The 21,306-nt window shown below is 33.9% G+C and overlaps 2 protein-coding genes across 2 annotated transcripts; both read right to left on the reverse strand.

The window, feature by feature from the left end:
- Window positions 1-1,649: 1,649 nt before the first annotated feature.
- On the reverse strand, window positions 1,650-5,088 carry LOC134254506 (placenta-specific gene 8 protein-like). Its single transcript, XM_062737017.1, has 5 exons — window positions 5,013-5,088; window positions 4,411-4,556; window positions 3,133-3,241; window positions 2,601-2,746; window positions 1,650-2,055 (listed from the first exon to the last, which is right to left on the reverse strand). The coding sequence occupies exons 1-5, from the start codon at window positions 5,029-5,031 to the stop codon at window positions 1,942-1,944; spliced, it is 534 nt and encodes a 177-aa protein (XP_062593001.1). The 5' UTR covers window positions 5,032-5,088; the 3' UTR covers window positions 1,650-1,941.
- Window positions 5,089-9,072: 3,984 nt separating this feature from the next.
- LOC134254498 (placenta-specific gene 8 protein-like) lies at window positions 9,073-11,820 on the reverse strand (the record flags this gene model as incomplete). The annotated part of the gene is made up of 4 exons (XM_062737008.1): window positions 9,073-9,279; window positions 9,918-10,063; window positions 10,918-11,026; window positions 11,586-11,820. Coding segments are annotated over 4 exons (604 nt in total), but the record flags the coding sequence as incomplete, so codon positions are not given.
- Between the last annotated feature and the right edge of the window lie 9,486 nt (window positions 11,821-21,306).

Raw genomic sequence — 21,306 nt, forward strand, 5'->3', positions numbered from 1 at the left:
GGGAGTGGGTAGGGAGATTGGACCCCCCCCCCTGGAATTTGCTTTGTTATTTAAACAAGACTATATACTGAAGCAAATAAAAAATGACTTTGGACATCCTCCCCCTAACTTAGAAAACATTGACCCGACTATCATTGTTTTTATTTTGTTTATTTGTTTTCAGTTTTTTTTTCTCCTGCTTGTCAGGAAATTCTTGGCTGGAATTTTTTGACTGAGATGTGAACCCACCTCCCTACTCCCGAAAAAAAATTCTGGATCCGCACTAGTATTGGCAGTAACTGAATGTCACATCGACAACGGGAGATAACTTCACAATATGAAATTCGTGTAGTGTGGCATGCGATGATCTTTGACCCTTTTTGAACTTTAACCTAATCGTTTGGGTTTATTTTACCCCCCACTATACTTAAACTTCTACTTACCGACCTCCATAGGTCTTGTCAGCTTCATGAAATATATAATCCAATTATAACACAAAATGAATATTAATCCAATGCACACCAGACTGCAGCATGACACTGCTAATGCTATTCCATTCGGCAAACCTTCGTGCCGTCGATTCCGTCACCTTATCAGATGAAGTGGGAATCGGCGGAGGTGTGCCGAATGGAGTTTAATCTAAAAATATGATAATGGGTGACGCAACGTGATGTGATGTAGAAATTTACATGTTAACATGTATAGTACAAGAGCAAATTTTAAATTAATTCATAACAAACGATGTTTTAACAAAACTGTTCCATCTAGCCTATTCCAAAAAGTATGTGCTGTGTGATTGTGATGTCGAGAGGGGGGGGGGGGGGATTAGTAAATTTGAAAAGGTCCTCAGCAATTATGAGCAAAACATTTATCAAAATCTAATTTACATCATTAATAGAATTCAAATTGGTATATAATGAATTAAGCATGTAAAATAAATATAAGAGGTTCAGAGTTATAGGTCATAGGGAGAATTTCATACTCAATTTGATGAATACACTGTACATGTAAATTATATAGAATTATTTTGACTTTTTCCTTGGAAAGCCGCCCAATATGTAGGAGCGTGTATTTAGAGGCAAACACCTTAGTGCGGGTATTACTGTCTCATGACAGCATCTAGTTATTAATACTTTTAAATTTAATTGGTAAACTTTTCTTGATTCCAAATTTTCTATGAATTCTTCATAAGTTTTTAAAAGTATATACATCTGATTACATCATTTCTCGAACATTTAAACAATAAAATGCTTTCTTTGGTTGTTAGTACGGGTTTGAATGTCGCAGCTGCTGCAGAAAAAATACATAACCCGCGTAAGCATTTTATTGTTTATATCTTTAAATAATCATTTAAAGTAGGATTGAAAAGTTTAATTATTGCATTAATGGTGCGAACATGTTTGTACGTTTCATTGATGGAACAGTCTCTGTTCAAGAAATCTGTACAGGTGACATGCCTAGTGCAGTTCATGAACTGATTAACGCAATGGTTTTTCATAAGAAATAAAGGAGGAAATATTCAGTGGATGTAAATATAGTGTAGTAAAGTACATGTACTTTAGAAGTCGCTTTTCAGTCAGTGATTTGGGGCCTTCTTGTTACTTCTTAATACTCGCCAGTAATGATGTGTCTTGTACCATACAGTTCATAAAACGCATTAAGCAATTCAATACTTTTAATCACTTTATTAAGCAAACTGCTTTATAATGGTCAATAAGTTTATCTCGTTATTTGAAAGAAAAACTGAAGGGAGAAAGGAAAATAATCAATCGATCAATCAAACAATCTCTAAATATATATCAAGTTGTTGGTTCATTACAAAAAAGAAAGGTGCACCAACCAAAACAAGGATTTCTGTTGTACTTGACGAAGAAATAAAACGTTATACACCAATTCCAGCATAGGATGAATGAAAATCCTTTTGTCTAGCTAACCCCCCCCCAAAAAAAAAAATCCCGAATGTCATCTCATGATAATCTGTTGGTTCAGCTGGATGTTATCGTGTTCACGTGACAGTTGGCACATAACGCAGACAGGACACCAGCAAACCATGCAGCAGTCCTCACAAATACTGCCCTGTAATACAAATATATGTATCATAATTAATCGACACCCCCTTTGATTTAAAGTATTTCATCCGTTAATTCCTCACATTTTGTATTTTGGTTATCATTTGGTTACTTTAATTTTGTAAGCCTTAAATCTTTCTAAAAAATCATCATGTGAAATTTCGAAAATCATGGACAGAAAGGAATTGTTTTTGGATAAAGTTTTTTTTAAAAGTTTTTTTTAAGGGTAAAGGTGTATTTTTCAGTAAAAGGGTAATCCACAATTTCTAGATTCAAAATGTATAAAGATTGATCTCTCTTTTTCGAATAAATATTTCTGCAGGTAAAGAGAATTCTGTTGATCTAAACTTTAGATAAAAACATTCCTTTTGCTCTCAGATACCGCAAGACATAAATATTTGAATTAAACAAACCTAGTTAAAAAAGAATATAATAAGAGGAACTGACATTTACGGTCATTTGATATCGAACATCTTTATTTATAATATTTATTCATCGGATAATTTTCATAATTTACTATTAAAGGAATACAGACTGTGAGTTCAGACTTACGACAATGTTGTTTTCTGCACGGACTTTGGTTCGGAGAGGAACCAGAGAACCGCATACTGGGAAAGCAAATGGCAGACAACAGGACTCCCCAAGCTTTGATGAGAGGTAACACGTATAGCAATTCGCACACCAAGTCACAGCGCAGCCTATTGTTGTAAAAAGGAATATGTTGGTTATGTTTTCTGGACTTCAGAGTTCAGTACATGAGCATGGAATTTAAATTTTTCTTACCGGTTTCTTTTAAAATCTTTTCTCCAAAACTAAATGATCAAATCGAGACATTTTTATATTGCTTGTATATTAGTACATTAAAATTTCGAAACATGAATTTTAACAAATGGTTTAAAATTGAATAAACCTCAATATCTTCACAAATTACAAATTCAGTACATGTACTTTTTTTATTTTTTGATTTTTTTAATGTTCACACCTCTTATAGTTTTGAATTTCTCTGTCAAATAATTTCTTTTCAATCTTTAATCTTTTTAGAGTCGATTCCATCGATTTTACATATACACAGATACAAACATACAAGATGCAATGTCCTCGAAACAGCCACAGATACCGGTGCTCCAGTCCCTCATCTGAGGTCGAGTTGGCACCGGTTGTTGCTGTACAACCACAGTGGTGTTAATGGTATGCTATGTCGAAGAAGGGAAGAGGCATTTAATAAAAAATTACCATTATACATTCTTTGTTCTTATAACATCAATTTAATGTAAAACTGAAGTTCCAGTCCTTCACCGGAGAAAATACATGCATAGAGGAACAGAAGAAACAGATAATTTTTTGCAGCGGTGGAATTAAGCCCCCCCCCCTCCCTACTAAAATTGTCAGAGTTAGCATAAGCCATAGTTTCTTCGAGAAAGTGCAAAGAAAAATTCTACTCGGTAGATTTAATTTTTTCCCCGACAAAATCTCCCAGACCCCATGCCTACTTTTGCCCTCCTCCTCCCTCCACCAATTTTAATTCCTGGATCCGCGCCTGTTTTCATTTTTCGTTTGAATATACCTAAGAAAAGTTAAATAATATAGAAAATTTAGTTGTATATATATTTTTCAAGCAACTTAAAATTGCATGGGCGCCGGAAGCAAATTGAAAGTGGGGGGGGGGGGTAAGCGAAAGGGGGGGGGGAGGTAATCGAAAGTGGGAGGGGGCCAAACCAACAAAAAAAGGTAAATCCCAATTTTGAATGCCTCTATATAGGGTCTATTTTTACAAAAAAAAACGGGGGCCTAGGCCCCCCCTTCCCTAGCCCCCCGGTTCCGACGCCTATGAATTGGGGTTTGTAGCCGATTTAAGTACTGTGAAATCACAAATTTTCGTGGGGGTTAATTTTCGTTGATTTCAAGGTGTAAAGAACCCACAAATTCATGTCCACCACGAAATGTTAAAAGTGACACACGTTTTTACTCAACAATTCTACATCCACAAAATCAAATCCTCAGAGACCAAAAGTTTTTCCTCGAACCACGAAAATTTGACCCCACGAAAATATGCGATTTTATAGTAGGTTTACGTAACCTGACGGGAGTTTAAGGTTTTGAAAATAATGAAATCTTTGACAAAGGTGGTATTTTTAGTGTAAGCAATTTATGATCGATGCATCAGATATGCAGCTATTTAAGATCTCTCACGTTTAAATCGTTTTAAAATGATAAAATCAACAATCAGAGCCAAAACCATATTTAAGCAACTAAAAGTGCTCTATAGTCAGCATATGTTGTCTACAATCGATCGAGATAAACCAAGTTTAAACAAATTATTTTATAAGTGCCATATATTGTCTGGAAATGAAAAAAAACTCACGTATCCAAATGGCTGCCCCACCCCAGGTTGACCTGTTACCGGCATAGGCCCTTGTTGTCCCGGATACTGGGGGGTATTGTATCCAGGAGGGGATCCTTGATCGAAAGGTTGGACATTCTGCTGCGGGGGTGTCATTGGAGGCTTTCCTAGAAAGAACATGAACGTCCCAAAATTTGAACATCCTTATTTTCTTGTCCTGTATTAAATAATTTTTTTCTTAATAAATACATTATTTGATGCAAAATTTTATTTTAAAAAACTGAATAGCATCGAAAAAATAGAATTGGTTATAGAAATTTTCATTTAAAACATTTTCTTAAATACTTATTACATTTGTAAATATCTCTCACAATGAATTACAATACTATGTTATAATTGTTTTTTTGTTTTATAGTAATCAGAAGCTAAATCAGACGGGAGGAAAATCGGATTAAACGTTTTAATTTCATTTGTACTCCAAAGGATTTCAATCATTAAAATGCAGTACACTCAATTTTTAAAATAAGTCAGATTTTCCTTCAGACATAGCAAAAAAAAATTGTGATTAGTTGGGCAATAAGAATCATACAATCGCTGCAAATATTCTTTCCAAGTGTACAAACCTGATTCCCAATCCGCCATTTTGTTTTATCGGGACAAGACCAACCAGTGCCATGCAGTGACAGTTTTCTGTGTAATTTGACCTTTAGACCTTGACCTTGGAATTTGACTCACTTTTCTCAAAACTTTTAAACTTTTAGTAAAAGGCTTTCATACTTCACATATTTTTTATCCTTGTTAAAAGACCTTTCATTGGATATCAACAAATTTGACTTAACTTAAACCTTGGTGATGACTTTGGAACAGTTGATACTTAAGTTTAGTGAAAGGTTTTCAAATTTCAAATGTTTATCTTTGTGACAAGATTTATCTTTCTGTTCAGCCATTTTCAAATGCAAGACAATAACACTATAGTGTTTCAAAATAACTTTTAAATATCAGTCAATAGACTGTAAAAAGACATGTGAATAGACTATCTAGACATTTTTTTCAAACACACACACAAACACAAACTAAAAAATTTTTCTAAAGTCCGTTTAATAATTATGATGAATTTTGATAATTATGATTCTCTATAGATATCACGTCTTAAGAGTAAAAGCTTAAAATATTCTTACCTTTGCCACCATCTTTACTTGGAGTTTGACCTACTTTTTAAAATATTTAACCTTGGCCATAACTTTTGAATGGTAAGGACTAGGGCTTCTTTCATACTTCACATATGTTGTCTTTGTGAGAAGACCTTTCATTGGGTACAAGGAACTTTGACCCTTTGACCTTGGAGTTTGACCTACTTTTCATAAACAAACCTTGACCATAACTCTTGAAGGGTCAGGGCTAGGGCTTTCATACTTCACATATATAATCCTTGTGACAAGATCTTTCATTGGATATCAAGAACTTTGACCCTCTGACCTTGACCTTGGAGTTCGACCTACTTTTTAAAATATTTAACCAAGGGCTTGGTCTTTCATACCTCACATTTGTAATACTTGTAACAAGACCTTTATTAAGAAACCAACAACTTTGACACTTTGACCTTGGAGTTGATGACCTACCTTTCAAAAACTTATCCTTGGACATAACTTTTGAACAGGTGGTGCTAGGGCTTTCATACTTCACAATCGTATTTCTTGTGAGAAGACCCTATTTGGGTACCAATATATTTGATATGCATTTAAGAAAAGTTTAATCTTCGCTATGTTGCCATACGGGGTTATCAATGTTTCACAAACACATATTGATCCTTTTAACTTTTGATTGAGAAGAGATAGGGCTTTCATATTTGACATATGCATTACTGTGACAAAATATTTCCGAGCATGCTATGATTTCTGACTCCTTGACCTTCGGGATTGACTTTAAAAAAAAAATTCAACTTCGATGATAACTTCTGAATGACATATGATAGGATGATTGTTCATATTTGACACAATGTGTCATTAAAAATGACATGTCACCCACAAAGATACCGAAAGCGGGGGACCACAATTCTTATAAATTGCTTGTTTTTTTAGAATTCGCCCAAACGATGTTTGGGCGAAGAGGGCCCTGTATTCAATATTTCCCTTCTTCTTACAACTTACTCAACCAGCCCTTTTTGTAGATAATTTGCACAATGAAAATAAATGTCCTGAGGACTGATAGGGAGTGTACCGCGAGGGAGGAGGTCCCTCATTGAAAGGTGGAACATTTTGTTGGGACCGATGCAGATAACCCGCCTTCCTTTGAAATAAAATAAAAATAATGATTGTTCCCCGATTTCGCGAAAGCTTGAGGATATTAAATCTCATTCGCCTCTCCGTCTGTCAGTCAGTAGCTGTCCGTCTGTCACAAAAACTTAAATCTTGACCATAAATTTTGATAGAGAAGAGATTAGACTTTCATATTTTACATGTGTATTGCCTGTGACAAGGTCTTTCTAAATATTTTAATGAATTTTGACCCTATGACCTTTACTTTGAAGTTTGACCGACTAGTACTTTTCGAAAAATTAAACATTACTTTAAATTGCCAAAATTTTTGAAAGAGAAAAGGTAGGGGTTTATTATTTCACTATGTATTACCTGTGACAAGGCCTTTCCAAACACTCAATGATTTTTTTACCCCGTGACCTTGACCTTTAGGTTTGACATACTTTTCAAAAATGTTATTTTTCCTTCTAACTTTTGACAGAGAGGAGATAAGGTTTTCATATGATATGTGCATCACCTGTAATAACTTAAAGATGTTTCTGAAAAAAAAATTACCTTGACTTTTCATATGATATGTGCATCACCTGTAATAACTTAAAGATGTTTCTGAAATTTTTTTTTACCTTGACTTTCATGTTTCACCTTTTTAAAAAAAAAATAATAATTTGGTTATTACTTTTTCATGACATATAATAGGGTGTGTATATTTGACACAATATGTCATAAGACAGCGAAAGCGGGGGGCCACAATTCTTAGAATTTGTTTAACTGATAACTAATAATAAAAATCCATAACAGGCAAATGACATTGAACAGTCTATTATTTCTAGTTTTTTTTTTCGCAAAAAATAAATTTGAAAATCGATTTAAAAACTTTCATAATAAAAATCTAAATTATAAGAATTTCTCCCATGCAGTGAATATATCTAAAGCAATAGAATTACAGTGTAGTTAGGCAATTCAGAAAACCATCACAATTACAGACCTGATTCTTCATCCGCCATTACAAATGTACAGTCGAACACGAATGATGTTTTGTTTGTATATTTTGTGTTTTTCCTTGTTTCTGTATTTAAAGTTAAACCTACAGGAAGATTAAAAAGATGATTCATAAAAGGAAAGGGTAAAAGATTTCAAACAATTACATTTTAAATTTTAAAGGACTTTGATCTGCATTTATAAAATGTCTCGAGAAAAAACCCAAACGTTCAGCGAGGAAGTAGAAACCACGAAAATGATCTGGGGTTAAAAGAAAGCAATGTTTTAATGGACTGTTTAAAAATCAAAGTTTCACTGCATATCTATATCTAAAATTATGTTTCTCAAGGGATGAACTCCATATGTAGGTAATAATGGTATATTGCTACAAAAGTAAGTGAAGTTGACGATTGAAATGTTAAGCTGGCCTATGAATGGTTTTCAATAAAAGTCACTACATATACGTCGTCGATACATATATCTAAATATCGAGCTTATCTTCCCTTGTATATCCTCTGAATAGATTCAGCTTCATGTGGAATATAAATAGGTCTGCTAATAAAAAACGGGTTGCAATCGGTACCAATGGGAATCTGACAGTTAGTCTGAAGCCCTGATCTTCAAAAACTACTTAGCTATTGTCAATCAAAATCAAAACATCTTTTTATATCAATTTCAGAGTATACTTGTGTGTACAATTAGAATGTCTTTTTTCATTAACAGAATTTTTTTTTTTTGCAAATGACAAGTGACAAGGTAAGTAAATGAAATAGTTGTATCAATTTTTATTGAAAATACATCTGACTATCGATGCCAAAAAATCTGGACTCTAATTTATCATTGGGAATGGTTGTATACAATGTTGGACAGTCCTATGTTTTAATGCTATTGAATGTGGTAAAATCTTGTGATTCTAAATTTTCCAAGAATTTCTTAAGTTTTAGTTTTTAAGTATATATATCTGATTACATCATTCTCGAACAAATTATATTAAAGCACATGTACGTAAGAAGTCGCTTTTCAATTAGGAATTTGAGGCCCGTCGTCTCAAGCCACGGTCCGGAGTCCACATACAGCTCTCTCCTACAGAATGGGAGAAGATCGTGCATTTTGGCCGTGGTTTGCGACGATGTTTGAGGCCCTTCTTGTTACTTTTTACTCGCCAGTAATGATGTGTCTTGTACCATACAGTTCAATGGACGAATAAAACAAATAAAGCGCATTGTGCAGTTTTAAATCATTTTATTAAGCAAACTTCTTTATAATGGTCAATTTTCTTTATTGAATGTTTTTGTTATATGAAGTCAATAAGTTGATATTCTTCTTGAATTGAAACGTAAAAAAAAAATAATCAATCAATCAATTTCTCCATGAATCAAGTTGTTGGTTTATAACTAAATTAAAAAGAAAGGTGCATCAATCAAAACACTGATTTATGTAGTATGTGATTAAGAAATGAAACGCTATACACCAGTTCCAGCTTAGAATGAATAAAAAACCCTTTGCCTAAATAACCCCCTCCCTTAAAAAAAAATCAAGAATGTCATCTCATGATAATCTGTTGGTTCAGCTGGATGTTATCGTGTTCACGCGACAGCTGGCACATGACGCATGCGGGGCACCGGTAGACCATGCAGCAGTCCTCACAGTTACTGCCCTGTAATACAAATACATATAAATAAATCAATTTCCCCTCTGATTTGTAAGAGAAATCATCATGTTATTGTAATATAACATTTCTTGTTAAAAGTATGTTTTTCTTCCTTTCATTTTTATTTTTTTTGGGAAACGGTGTATTTTGGGGGATAAAAAATCGATCTTTTCTAGATGATCTATTGAATAACAGTTTATTTAACTTTTTAAAAGATAGCATTTTTTTTCAGGTACCGCAAGGAACAATACCTGAATTTAACGACAAATAAAATTTGAAATGATAATAAAAACTAACATTCACGGAACATTTGATATCGAACAGCTTTATCAATTTTATAACATTCATGGAGCGGATAATTATAAATTATTTAATAATGTATTTTTTTTATTATAAATTATCTGTCGGGAGGTTATGTATACATGGAAAATTTCGCTCCCGTTTTATTTTCGACCCTTTCGCCCTAGTCACCAGTGAGCGAATTTTAAACGGGGCGAACTCAAAGAACACAGTGTTAATTCTTAAACAGAACTGTGCCTGGGCGAATTTAAAATGTGGCAAAATTGTCTGTAAGTGTAAACGGGCGAAAATAACCCTGTATACCGTATTAATATTATGAAATTTTTTCCAACATTCAGACTTACGACAATGTTGTTTTCTGCACGGACTTTGGTTCGGAGAGGAACCAGAGAACCACATACTGGGAAAGCAAATGGCAGACAACAAGATTCTCCAAGCTTTGATGAGAGGTAACACATATAGCAATTCGCACACCAAGTCACAGCGCAAGCTGTTGTGATAAAAAGAATCTCTTGGTTTCAAAATTTCTCGGCTTCATGCAGTTAAGGAGTGCGAGAAGAATTTTTAAAGGACAAAATAGGCTAAGTGCATACTTATAGAGTAATAAATATATTTATACTTTTTATAGTAAGAGATACCATTGGAAATGTTTTTTATGCGCCCGGATCGATAGATCCAGGGCGTATATTGTTTTTGTCCAGTCTGTCTGTCTGTCTGTTTGTTTGTTTGTCTGGTTGTTTGTTTGTCTCGAACTTTATCCTTCACCATAACTTTTGAACCATGAAAGATAGAGACTTCATATTTGGTATGCATACTTCACTAATTAACTTCTTTCAAATGATACCAAGGTCAATGACCTTGTGACCTTAGCTGTGGCCTATATGCAAAGAATAGCTTTTTTTCTGTAAACTTTAACCTTCACCATAACTTTGGAACCATGAAAGATAGAGACTTCATATTTGGTATGCATACTCCACTAATCAGGTTCTTCCAAATGACACCAAGATCAATGACCTTGTGACCTTGACTTTGACCTATATGCTTAAAATAGCTTTTTTGAACCCTCACTATAACTTTTGAACCATGAGAGATTGAGATTTCATATTTGGTACGCAAAATCCACTAATCAAGCTTTTTCAAATAACCTTGTGACCTTGACTGTGACCTTAATGCTTAAAATAGCTTTTTCCGAACTTTGTTGCCGCCGGGCGCATAGTGTTTCACAAACACATCATGTTTAAAAATGTAAATGTCCTTTATGGTAAATGTGTTTTTCTCAGTCAAATAATCCTTTAAAATAAAGTCGATTTCCTTAATTTTACATATACATGGATACAAACGTACATGAAGCCATGTCCTCGAAACATCCACAGATACCAGTGCTCCAGTCCCTCATAGAAGGTCGAGTCGGCACCTGTTGTTGCTGTACAACCACAGTGGTGTTGGTGGTATGCAATGGCGAAGAAAGAAAGGGGCATTTAATCAAATATTGCCATTACCCCTAATACAATGGTTTGTTCTTATAACATCAGTTCATTGTATAATTAAAGTTTCAGTCCTTCACCGGAGAAAATACATGCATAGAGGAACAGAAGAAATGGAGGCTTTTTTCAGTGGCGGATTTAAGCCCCCCCCCCCCTCCAAAAATCGTCAAAGTTAGCATAAAAAATAGTTTCATCGAGAAAATGCAAAGAAAAATTCTACTTGGTAGACTTAATTTTTTCCCCTACAAAATCTCCAAGAGCCCTGCCTACTTTTGTGACCGAGGTTTAAGGCTTTGAAAATAATGACATCTTTAACAAAGGTGGTATTTTTAGTGTAAGTAATTTATGATCGATGCATCAGATATGCAGCTATTTAAATATCTCTCACGTTTAAATCGTTTTAAAATTATAAAACTAAAAGTGCTCAATACTCAGCATATGTTGTCTACAATCGATCGAGATAAACCAAGTTTAAACAGATTATTTTATAAGTGCCATATATTGTCTGGAAATGAAAAAAAAACTCACGTATCCAAATGGCTGCCCCACCCCAGGTTGACCTGTTACCGGCATAGGCCCCTGTTGTCCCGGATACTGGGAGGTATTGTATCCAGGAGGGGATCCTTGATCGAAAGGTTGGACATTTTGCTGCGGGGGTGACAGTGGAGGCTTTCCTAGAAACCACCCCTCACTCTCCAGTCCCTCACATTTCTCATCGTTCTCTTTATCGTCATTTCTTTGTTTTGTTGAGTCTCTTAATTCACTGTTTGATATTATGTCTTCCTGCTGTTTACTTGACTTGTCATTCGTCGTTCGTCGTGCGTCGTGCGTTAACATTTGAACATTTTCAGCTTCTTCTCTGAAACCACTGAACCAATTTCAACCAAATTTGGCATATAGCATCTATGGGTGAAGGGGAACAAAAATTGTGAATTTCATGGGCCCTGCCCCCATGGGGCCTGGGGGGTGGGGCAAAAACCACTAAAATTAGTGCAATCTTTAAAAATCTTCTTCTTTACTCCTGGACATCAAGCAGTCAAACTGTTTGCATGATTGTAATCAGCATTGAGTCCAAAATTGTGAAATTCATGGCCCCGGGGTCAGGGGTTCTGGTGTTAGGGTGGGGCTAAATAAGTATATAGTGAAATTTCATGAATTCTTTGAAAATCTTCTTCTCTGCTCCTGGGTATTAAATAAACTAACTAAGTGCATAGTTATGATGAGCAAGAGTGCCTCTACCAAAATTGTGTATTTTATGGCCCCAGGGTCAGGGGTTCTGGTGTAAGGGTGGGGCTCTATAGATTATATAGTGAAAATACATAAATTCTTTGAAAATCTTCTTCTCTGCTCCTGGGTATTAAATAAGCTAACTAAGTGCATAGTTATGATGAGCAAGAGTGTCTCTACCAAAATTGTGAATTTTATGGCCCCAGGGTCAGGGGTTCTGGTGTTGGGGGGGGGGGGGGGGCTCTATAAATTATATAGTGAAAATACATGAATTCTTTGAAAATCTTCTTCTCTGCTCCTGGGTATTAAATAAACTAAATAAGTGCATAGTTATGATGAGCAAGAGTGCATCTACCAAAATTGTGAATTTTATTGTCCCAGGGTCAGGGGTTCTGGTGTAAGGGGTGGGTGTGGGGGCTTAATAGATTATATAGTGAAAATACATGAATTCTTTGAAAATCTTCTTCTCTGCTCCTGGGTAATAAATAAACTAAATAAGTGCATAGTTATGATAAGCAAGAGTGCCGCTACCAAAATTGTGAATTCTATGGCCCCAGGGTCAGGGGTTCTGGTGTAAGGGGGGGGGGGGCTCTATAAATTATATAGTGAAAATACATGAATTCTTTGAAAATCTTCTTCTCTGCTCCTGGGTATTAAATAAACTAAATAAGTGCATAGTTATGATGAGCAAGAGTGTCTCTACCTTAATTTTGAATTTTATGGCCCCAGGGTCAGGGGTTCTGGTGTTAGGGGGGGGGGGGCTCTATAGATTATATAATAGTGAAAATACATGAATTCTTTGAAAATCTTCTTCTCTGCTCCTGGGTATTAAATAAGCTAACTAAGTGCATAGTTATGATGAGCAAGAGTGCCTCTACCAAAATTGTGAATTTATGGCCCCAGGGTCAGGGGTTCTGGTGTAAGGGGGTGGGGTGGGGGGCTCTATAGATTATATAGTGAAAATACATGAATTCTTTGAAAATCTTCCTCTCTGCTCCTGGGTAATAAATAAACTAAATAAGTGCATAGTTATGATGAGCAAGAGTGCCGCTACCAAAATTGTGAATTGTATGGCCCCAGGGTCAGGGGTTCTGGTGTAAGGGGGGGGGGGCTCTATAGATTATATTGTGAAAATACATAAATTCTTTGAAAATCTTCTTTTCTGCTCCTGGGTATTAAATAAGCTAACTAAGTGCATAGTTATGATGAGCAAGAGTGTCTCTACCTTAATTTTGAATTTTATGGCCCCAGGGTCAGGGGTTCTGGTGTTAGGGGGGGGGGGCTCTATAGATTATATAGTGAAAATACATGAATTCTTTGAAAATCTTCTTCTCTGCTTCTGGGTATTAAATAAACTAAATAAGTGCATAGTTATGATGAGCAAGAGTGCCTCTACCAAAATTGTGAATTTTATGGCCCCAGGATCGGGGGTTCTGGTGTAAGGGCGGGGATTTATTAATTATATAGTGAAAATACATGAATTCTTTGAAAATCTTCTTCTCTGCTCCTGGGTATTAAATAAACTAAATAAGTGCATGGTTATAATGAGCAAGAGTGCCTCTACCAAAATTGTGAATTTTATGGCCCCAGGGTCAGGGGTTCTGGTGTAGGGGGGGGGCTCTATAGATTATATAGTAAATACATGAATTCTTTGAAAATCTTCTTCTCTGCTCCTGGGTATTAAATAAACTAAATAAGTGCATGGTTATAATGAGCAAGAGTGCCTCTACCAAAATTGTGAATTTTATGGCCCCAGGGTCAGGGGTTCTGGTGTAGGGGGGGGCTCTATAGATTATATAGTGAAAATACATGAATTCTTTGAAAATCTTCTTCTCTGCTTCTGGGTATTAAATAAACTAAATAAGTGCATAGTTATGATGAGCAAGAGTGCCTCTACAAAAATTGTGAATTTTATGGCCCCAGGGTCAGGGGTTCTAGTGATAGGGTGGGGCTCTATTGGTTATACAATGAAAATACACTAAATCTTTGAAAGTTTTCTTCTCTGCTCCTTGGTATTAAGCAGATGAACTACCTATGTAGTTATGATGAGCAAGGGTCCTAATCTTCCAGAATTGTGAATTTCAAGGCCCCAGGGTCAGGGGTACCATAAAGGAGGGGGGGGGGACTGTACTTATATACTGAAACTGGATGAATTGTTTGAAATCTGCTCCTTGGTATTTATCAAATATTTTTGAAAAGCAAGGGTGCGTTTTCAAAAATTGTGCAATGTGTGGATCTAGGCCTAAGGGTCAGGGGTTCATGTGTGATTGGGGCATTACTGATCATGCTGAATATTACTGATTACTTGAAATGCATTTTTTGTTCCCGTACCCTGCCTATGGGTATTAAGTAAACAAACTAAGCAACTGCTAAGTGTATTATTATGATGATCAATGGTGCCTATTTCAAAATTGTGAATGCCATAGCATCTGGATTAAAACATGAATCAAATTCAATCACTGGAAAGTTGTTGCATAATGCTCAGGTGACCTATAAGGCCCATGGGCCTCTTGTGTTTATAATATTCTTAGTAATAAAATACAGCACACATTAGCTTGAAAAAAGAATTAAATAGCCAAGCACTGACTACTGACATGTACTTAGCTTACTGTATCAAGGAACAGTATCCTAGAGGAGAATTTGAATAAATAAAATATGTATGTTATTACAAGTACAGTTGTTCAGGTTTAATTTACTAGAGGTGATATATTGATCCGTATCTATGGCAAACCCTTCTACTAGTTATTCAGTAAATAACAATTTTTTTTCAATAATAGAGATTTGTCTCTAGCATAGAGGGATATCTCTTCAGCTTATCGAGATATCTCGTTGACTAAAAGAGATATCTTCATACCTTAGAGGGATATCTCTTTAAACAGAAAAGATATCTGGTTTACTTAAAGAGATATCTGGTTTACTTAAAGAGATATCTCGTTTATTTTAAGAGATATATCGTTTTCTAAGAAAACTATCTTTTTGTGCTAGAGAGATACTGTAAAATCACATATTTTCGATGGTCAAATTTTCGAGGTTTGAGGAAAAGATATTGGTTTGCGGTGATTTAATGTGGTTTTAAAAATGCGTATCAAGTTTTATATTTAATGATGGTCACAAATTCTTGAGTCTCTCCATGCCTCGAAAACAATGAAAATTACCCCCCCCCCCACGAAAATTAGCTATTTTACAGTATTTTTTAAAGTTAGAGAGATGTCTCCTTAAGCGAGGGAGATATCTCTTTAAGTTAGAGAGATGTTGCTTTAACAAGGTTAAAAGAGATATTTTCTTAGCTAGAGAGATATCTCTTTTACAGTCATCCTTAAAATAAAATAATTAGATGTTCTTAGACAAAAAATTAGCAAGCATTACTTTGGTGTTTTGAAAGATATCAGTTCATGAAAATTCTTGGATATTTCAATGAAAATTATATAAAACTAACTAAGTATGCATTCTACATGTTTGTTTTACCGAAGCTTGGTTTAGAATAAGTTTACAACACCGTATATAGACATTTAAATAAAGCACTTAGTTCCTTAAAGTATTGGAACTCTTGAACTCCATGGAGAGAGACAAAAAAGTTCCAACTACGTTGTATATTTTAGTCCTTAAAAAAACGAAACTGGAAGTATAGTCTCTGGAATAATTTCGCTGTTATAAAAAAAGGACTGAACATACAATATCAAAGATAATATGTGTACTATATGTAGACAAAATGTTTTAAAACCCTTGTTTAAAACAACAAATAATAATGGCAGCTTCGTTGATAAAAATGCTAAAAGTTTAATATTGAGGAAAACTAAGGTACAAGTAGAACTTTTTTAAAAAGCTTCCCGTCTTTACCAACAATCTTAAACTGTAATCTGATCTACACCTATCAGGCCGTATAATTCTTTTGAATTTCTTGATTTTGTATTTTTCTACATTAGCTTTTTACTGGCATTAGCCCTACCACGGTTGTCGCTCGGTCATCTCCGTAAACTTTGACTCGCCGAGAGCTTTCGGCAAACCTCGGCTGATTCCATTTCCTTCTTCAAACAAGAAAGGGGAAAAGAACAATAACAAATTGTAAAGCCTGCAAGCAATAAAAATCAAATTTTATTTATAATGAAGTTAAAGAGATCTTTTTTATTTTTTGCTATACAAAAAATCATGTTATCAGGAATTAATTACTGCTGATTTTGTTGTTCGTTTTGTCATTTTTTTTTAAGATTGAAAATCTTGCAAAATTGTTAAGTCGTACGAAAATTAGATCATCAGAAAGTTATCTCCCTTGCCTTGAACAGCATTTCAACCAATGAAATAATTGAAAATTTTCTCATCATGCATTTTCTACCAATCACAAAAGAGAGGAAGTGCATAGTCCGAAGACTGTAAAATACTTCAACTATACAATACCGTCTTCCAAGGAAGACGGTAATAAACTTAAAATCTCAAATGCAATGTAGAATATCATGAATATGATATGTCGAAATTTAAAAATACTTTAATGTACTTCCGTGAATAGAAAGCTTTGAGAGATATCTCTTAAAGTTAACTAAAAGAGATATCTTTTTTACTGTAAGAGATATCTCCTTAACTTGGAAAGATATCTCCAAAAATAAAACAGATATCTCTTAAGGATGACGTTTACTCAGGTTTCAGAAAACAGAAAGGAAATTTTATAAAGTAAAATATGTTAAATCAAGAATTGTACTGATTGGATAAAATTACGAAGTTTTAACTCAATATCAATTTGAAAATTTAATATTTTATTAATTGAAGACAACATACAGGAACAAAAGTCAGTTATGGTAATGCAGAGGAAATTCGGATTGAATTTTTAATTTTTCATTTTTGTCAAAATTTATTATTTCTTGCAATATTTATAACAATGTAAAGGTTACATTTATTTTTAAACATCATTTTACAAATATTATGAGAATTACGGCAACAAAGGTAATATGAGCACAGGCACTTGTTTCGTATACAGGGATACCCCGTACCTATATTTACCAAAGGTACCTAACTCCGGTAATTGGGGTCTAAATGTTATACGGTGATTTCATTGGTTGCTAAGTTAAGGAACGCAAAAGTGAAAGTAAAGTCATGGCGTTGACAAATTCGCAACAGGAAATTCTGGATAAGGCTAATGTAGAATTAGTACCTAAAAAATAAATTATCTATAAAAATGTTATCAATTATTTTTTTAATTGCAGATTATTTTGATTTCATGAAAAAATATTTTGTCCGTTACTGCCAAACCGGAAGTACATGTAGCTTATAGTTTGTCTTATTATGATTTCATCTAATTATCGATGAATAAATAAGCATTTTACAACTAAAGATCTTTATAGGAGACGTCATCAATGTAGAAAAATATCTCTTGGAGCGAACTATGTCAAGATAATGTAGGTGTAAGTAAATACAAACTTGAAGCAGGGGTGTCCAAAAATGAGTTAGGTACCTTGTGGTAAATATAGGTAGGGGATATCCCCGTATACGAAACAAGTGCCTGTGAATATGAGGCTATAAATAATTTAGAGTTTTTATCAGTCAGATTTTTTAAATATTCGATTAAAAATGGGGAAGAAATATAAATATGACAGAGAAAATTCGGACTTTAATAATGATCAAGTGTATGGCAAAAACTCTAATCGTCTCTTTATATGAAGCAACACTGTTCCATTGCTATAATATTTCATTATTTAAAGAGTTTTGCTGCTTGTAATATTTTGTGAGTGAAGAAAAAAATTGGTCATAGAGTGAAAAATTTAGGTATTTCCTGAGAAATACTTATGGGCCACTAGTATGAAAAGTAGGTCATTGACCTAGTTATTTGAAATTGAAATTTAACACAAGAATTATAGGTATACAAGGTGCAATAGGTGGTTTTTCGTTCTTATCAGTGGAATTTTTAGTCATCTGCCTTCAGGTGTAACATATATCTCTTCAAAGTTCAGGGATATCTCTTTTCACGAAAGAAAAATCTCTCGAGCAGAAAGAGACATTTGTTTAAGTAAGAGAGATTTATCTCTTATAAAAAGAGATATCTCTGAAAGTATGAGATATATCTCTTTAAGTTTAAGATGTAACTCTTTTTCATAGAGATATCTCTTTAAAATGAGAGATATCTTAGAAGATATATCTAATTTTTCAGAGATATCTCTGTGATTTTAAGATAAATTTATTTCCCGAATAAATAGCAAAAGAACTTGCCATACGTAACAGCCCTGCAAATCCATGCATATGAATGCAAAAATCCTGCATTTATTTAAGAAATAAATATATTACAAGTTTATAAACGTCATTTGGGAATTTAAGTGGGTCAGTCACATGATCAAATCCCGAGAAGGCCTTCTCATCAGATTTTTTCACGTACCGACCCACTTTAATTCCCATTGAAGTATATTAACTTCTTATTGCAGCCCGGAGGACCGGGCTGCTCTATACATATAAGTTTAAGTGTTGGGGTGGGAGTAGTTATTTAGAATTAAAGGTTTTCTAAACATTGAAAAGATTGTTAATCAGAATGTTCTTTTCGTTTATAAATTACGAGATACAATATATAATTATTTACTTTCATAAAGTGAATCTGTAAAAATATATACGTTTTTCATATTTAATATATATAGTTGCTTATCATTTACTATCGAAAAAACGACAGGTCCCTTTTTTTAGAACATCGAATTTTACTTCTCGGATAAAAACGTTCTCTGCACAGTTCGTGTTTTATATTATAATATTGAAAAATAATACATTTTTAAATATAGGTGATGCGTGTGTCTAACTTCAATTTATATTTTATGCAGCCAATATTTACTTGAGGAATTGATCAAGTTTAAAATGGTATCGTTTATCGATTAATTTTTATCCGACTTCTAGTTTTAAAAATATTCGCGACTATCGTCTCCATCAATTAGACGCATATGCCTTTTCACACATATCGAAGCGGTTCGATGATCAAGACTCACTTTCATTGTTTACTTTATATATTTCCCGGGCGACAATTGATGGTTACAGCAATGTTTTCTTGTCTTATATTTATGTACTATTGCGCCGTGTGATTAGGTTACGTAATGACCTATGACCTGTGAAAAACTTCATACAGATATGAAGATATTTGCTCTTTGTGTGGTTAATATATAACAGAGAAACCATAAATGTATATATTACTAATCATGTAATAAATCTTAATTAAGAATATCGACATGAAAACCATAGTTTTTCAAGGCTATTATATATAGTTGTCACTTTTACTAATTCGAATGTGTAATTCAATATCGGCCGATCTGTTTGTGGTTTTGTTAGAAAGTGCACATGGGGAATATGAGACGATATTTTTGTATTAGTTCAGTAGGATGATTTTTAAATGATAACATGTGTGAAATCATGAGTAAAATATTAAAAAAAATATTCTTAAACTAAGTATCAATTAATATTAAAAAAGTTTCAAATACATTGTCATTTCTTATTAGATAATTGTCAAATTACATGTATGGTTATACAAAAAGAGTTTACAATAGGCACTCCCCGACTAGTGAGCGTGTAAGATATGGAAGAAAATCGTCAAGATTTTTTCCGGATAATAATAACGTTGTAAAAGTACATAGTTAATAAGAATTGAAACGTTGTTCAACTCGTAAAAAAATGCCTTGAATATACTATAGCTGCGAATGACATAAGGATAATATCTCTAAATTTTGCACCGTGCCTTGCAGCATTGCCTATCCTGCAGAATTCAGTGACATTATCATGTGACAAAGACCCAGGGCATTTTAGAAGCTGGTTCATCTAAAGAGGCCAACATCTTTATTCTGATGACAATAAATTCTTATCATTTCTCATTGAATTTCAGTACATCTATGAATCCATTTTATAAGCAAATGCACTTTATGCATAAAATGGCCCTGTAGATATACCAATTAATTGATCAACACTTGATTTTCTATTTGAAGCATTAAAATAAAATAGAGACTTCGTGCTTTCATATCCTATTAAAAAAGGAGAACTGGCTTTATGAAATTGCAATGTTCTTGAATTTTTAGGTAAACAGATATAATTGCGTACTTTCAGTGAAGAAAAATAATAAGAGCGCACTCTCTGATCTAAAAAATAAAACATGTCCATTAATCCTTAGAAACAGTTCTATCATTTACTAGTTGCATATTTTAGATCAGAGGTTGCGCTCTATATTAAATATTAAAAAATAGCTTTAAAAATTGGTCGGTTTTGTAGACTTTTTCAGAATATGAGGAAATTGACGCATTTTGTGACGTCATAATCCGTTGACTAGCCAGAAAATAACGTCATTTTTGATAGATACGCAGTCACCAAAGATCTAAGTGATATTTAATGCATTGTTAACTAAAACTATACAGTTTCAGTTTTTCAGACATTCACAGGGCCAAATAAGGCAAAAGTGAACCTTGCTCTTTCTTCTAATTTTTCTTTTTTTGAATTATTTATTTTGTTTTGAAGGTATCCTGAAATAAAAGTGACCACTATTTCAGCTTTAAATAGCGTGTGCTTTCCTAGCATTGATGTTTTTTAAATTGTGAAGTTACTTTTTGAAATGCAGAATTTTGTTTGCGGCCGATTTGATTCTTTGCATCAATTTACTATATTTCACTACAGTTTTCATGGTCTCTCTGTTTCTCAATAGCAGCATACTAGTACTGTTTTTTCATCACTGGTTTTGTGCATTTTTTTTCAAATTGGGAAAAGAAAGAAAAACGGAATCAATGAGGATATTGCCAAACAAAAATCGTTTTAAAAATTTCTGAATATTTGGTAATTACCAAAGGTTTCTAAAAAGGTAGTGTCATCATAGTTCAACAAGTCTTCTCTTTACACATGGTTACACGCAAAACGAGAATTGTCACAAGTAGACATACGAAACAATACGTTTTGTACAAACAATTCCTTAATAAGTCGTCTGCTTGAATAGTCTGTATCACACACGCGTTTGTATTTACCTCATTTGTAGATTAAAACGCAAACGTTCGGATGATACAGACTGATGCCTATCGCAACTTCTCGTGCCTTG

This window comes from Saccostrea cucullata, unplaced genomic scaffold, assembly GCF_032062105.1.
Source record: "Saccostrea cucullata isolate Sc308-1 unplaced genomic scaffold, CSIRO_AGI_Scuc_v1 ctg19, whole genome shotgun sequence".
NCBI lineage: Eukaryota > Metazoa > Mollusca > Bivalvia > Ostreida > Ostreidae > Saccostrea > Saccostrea cuccullata.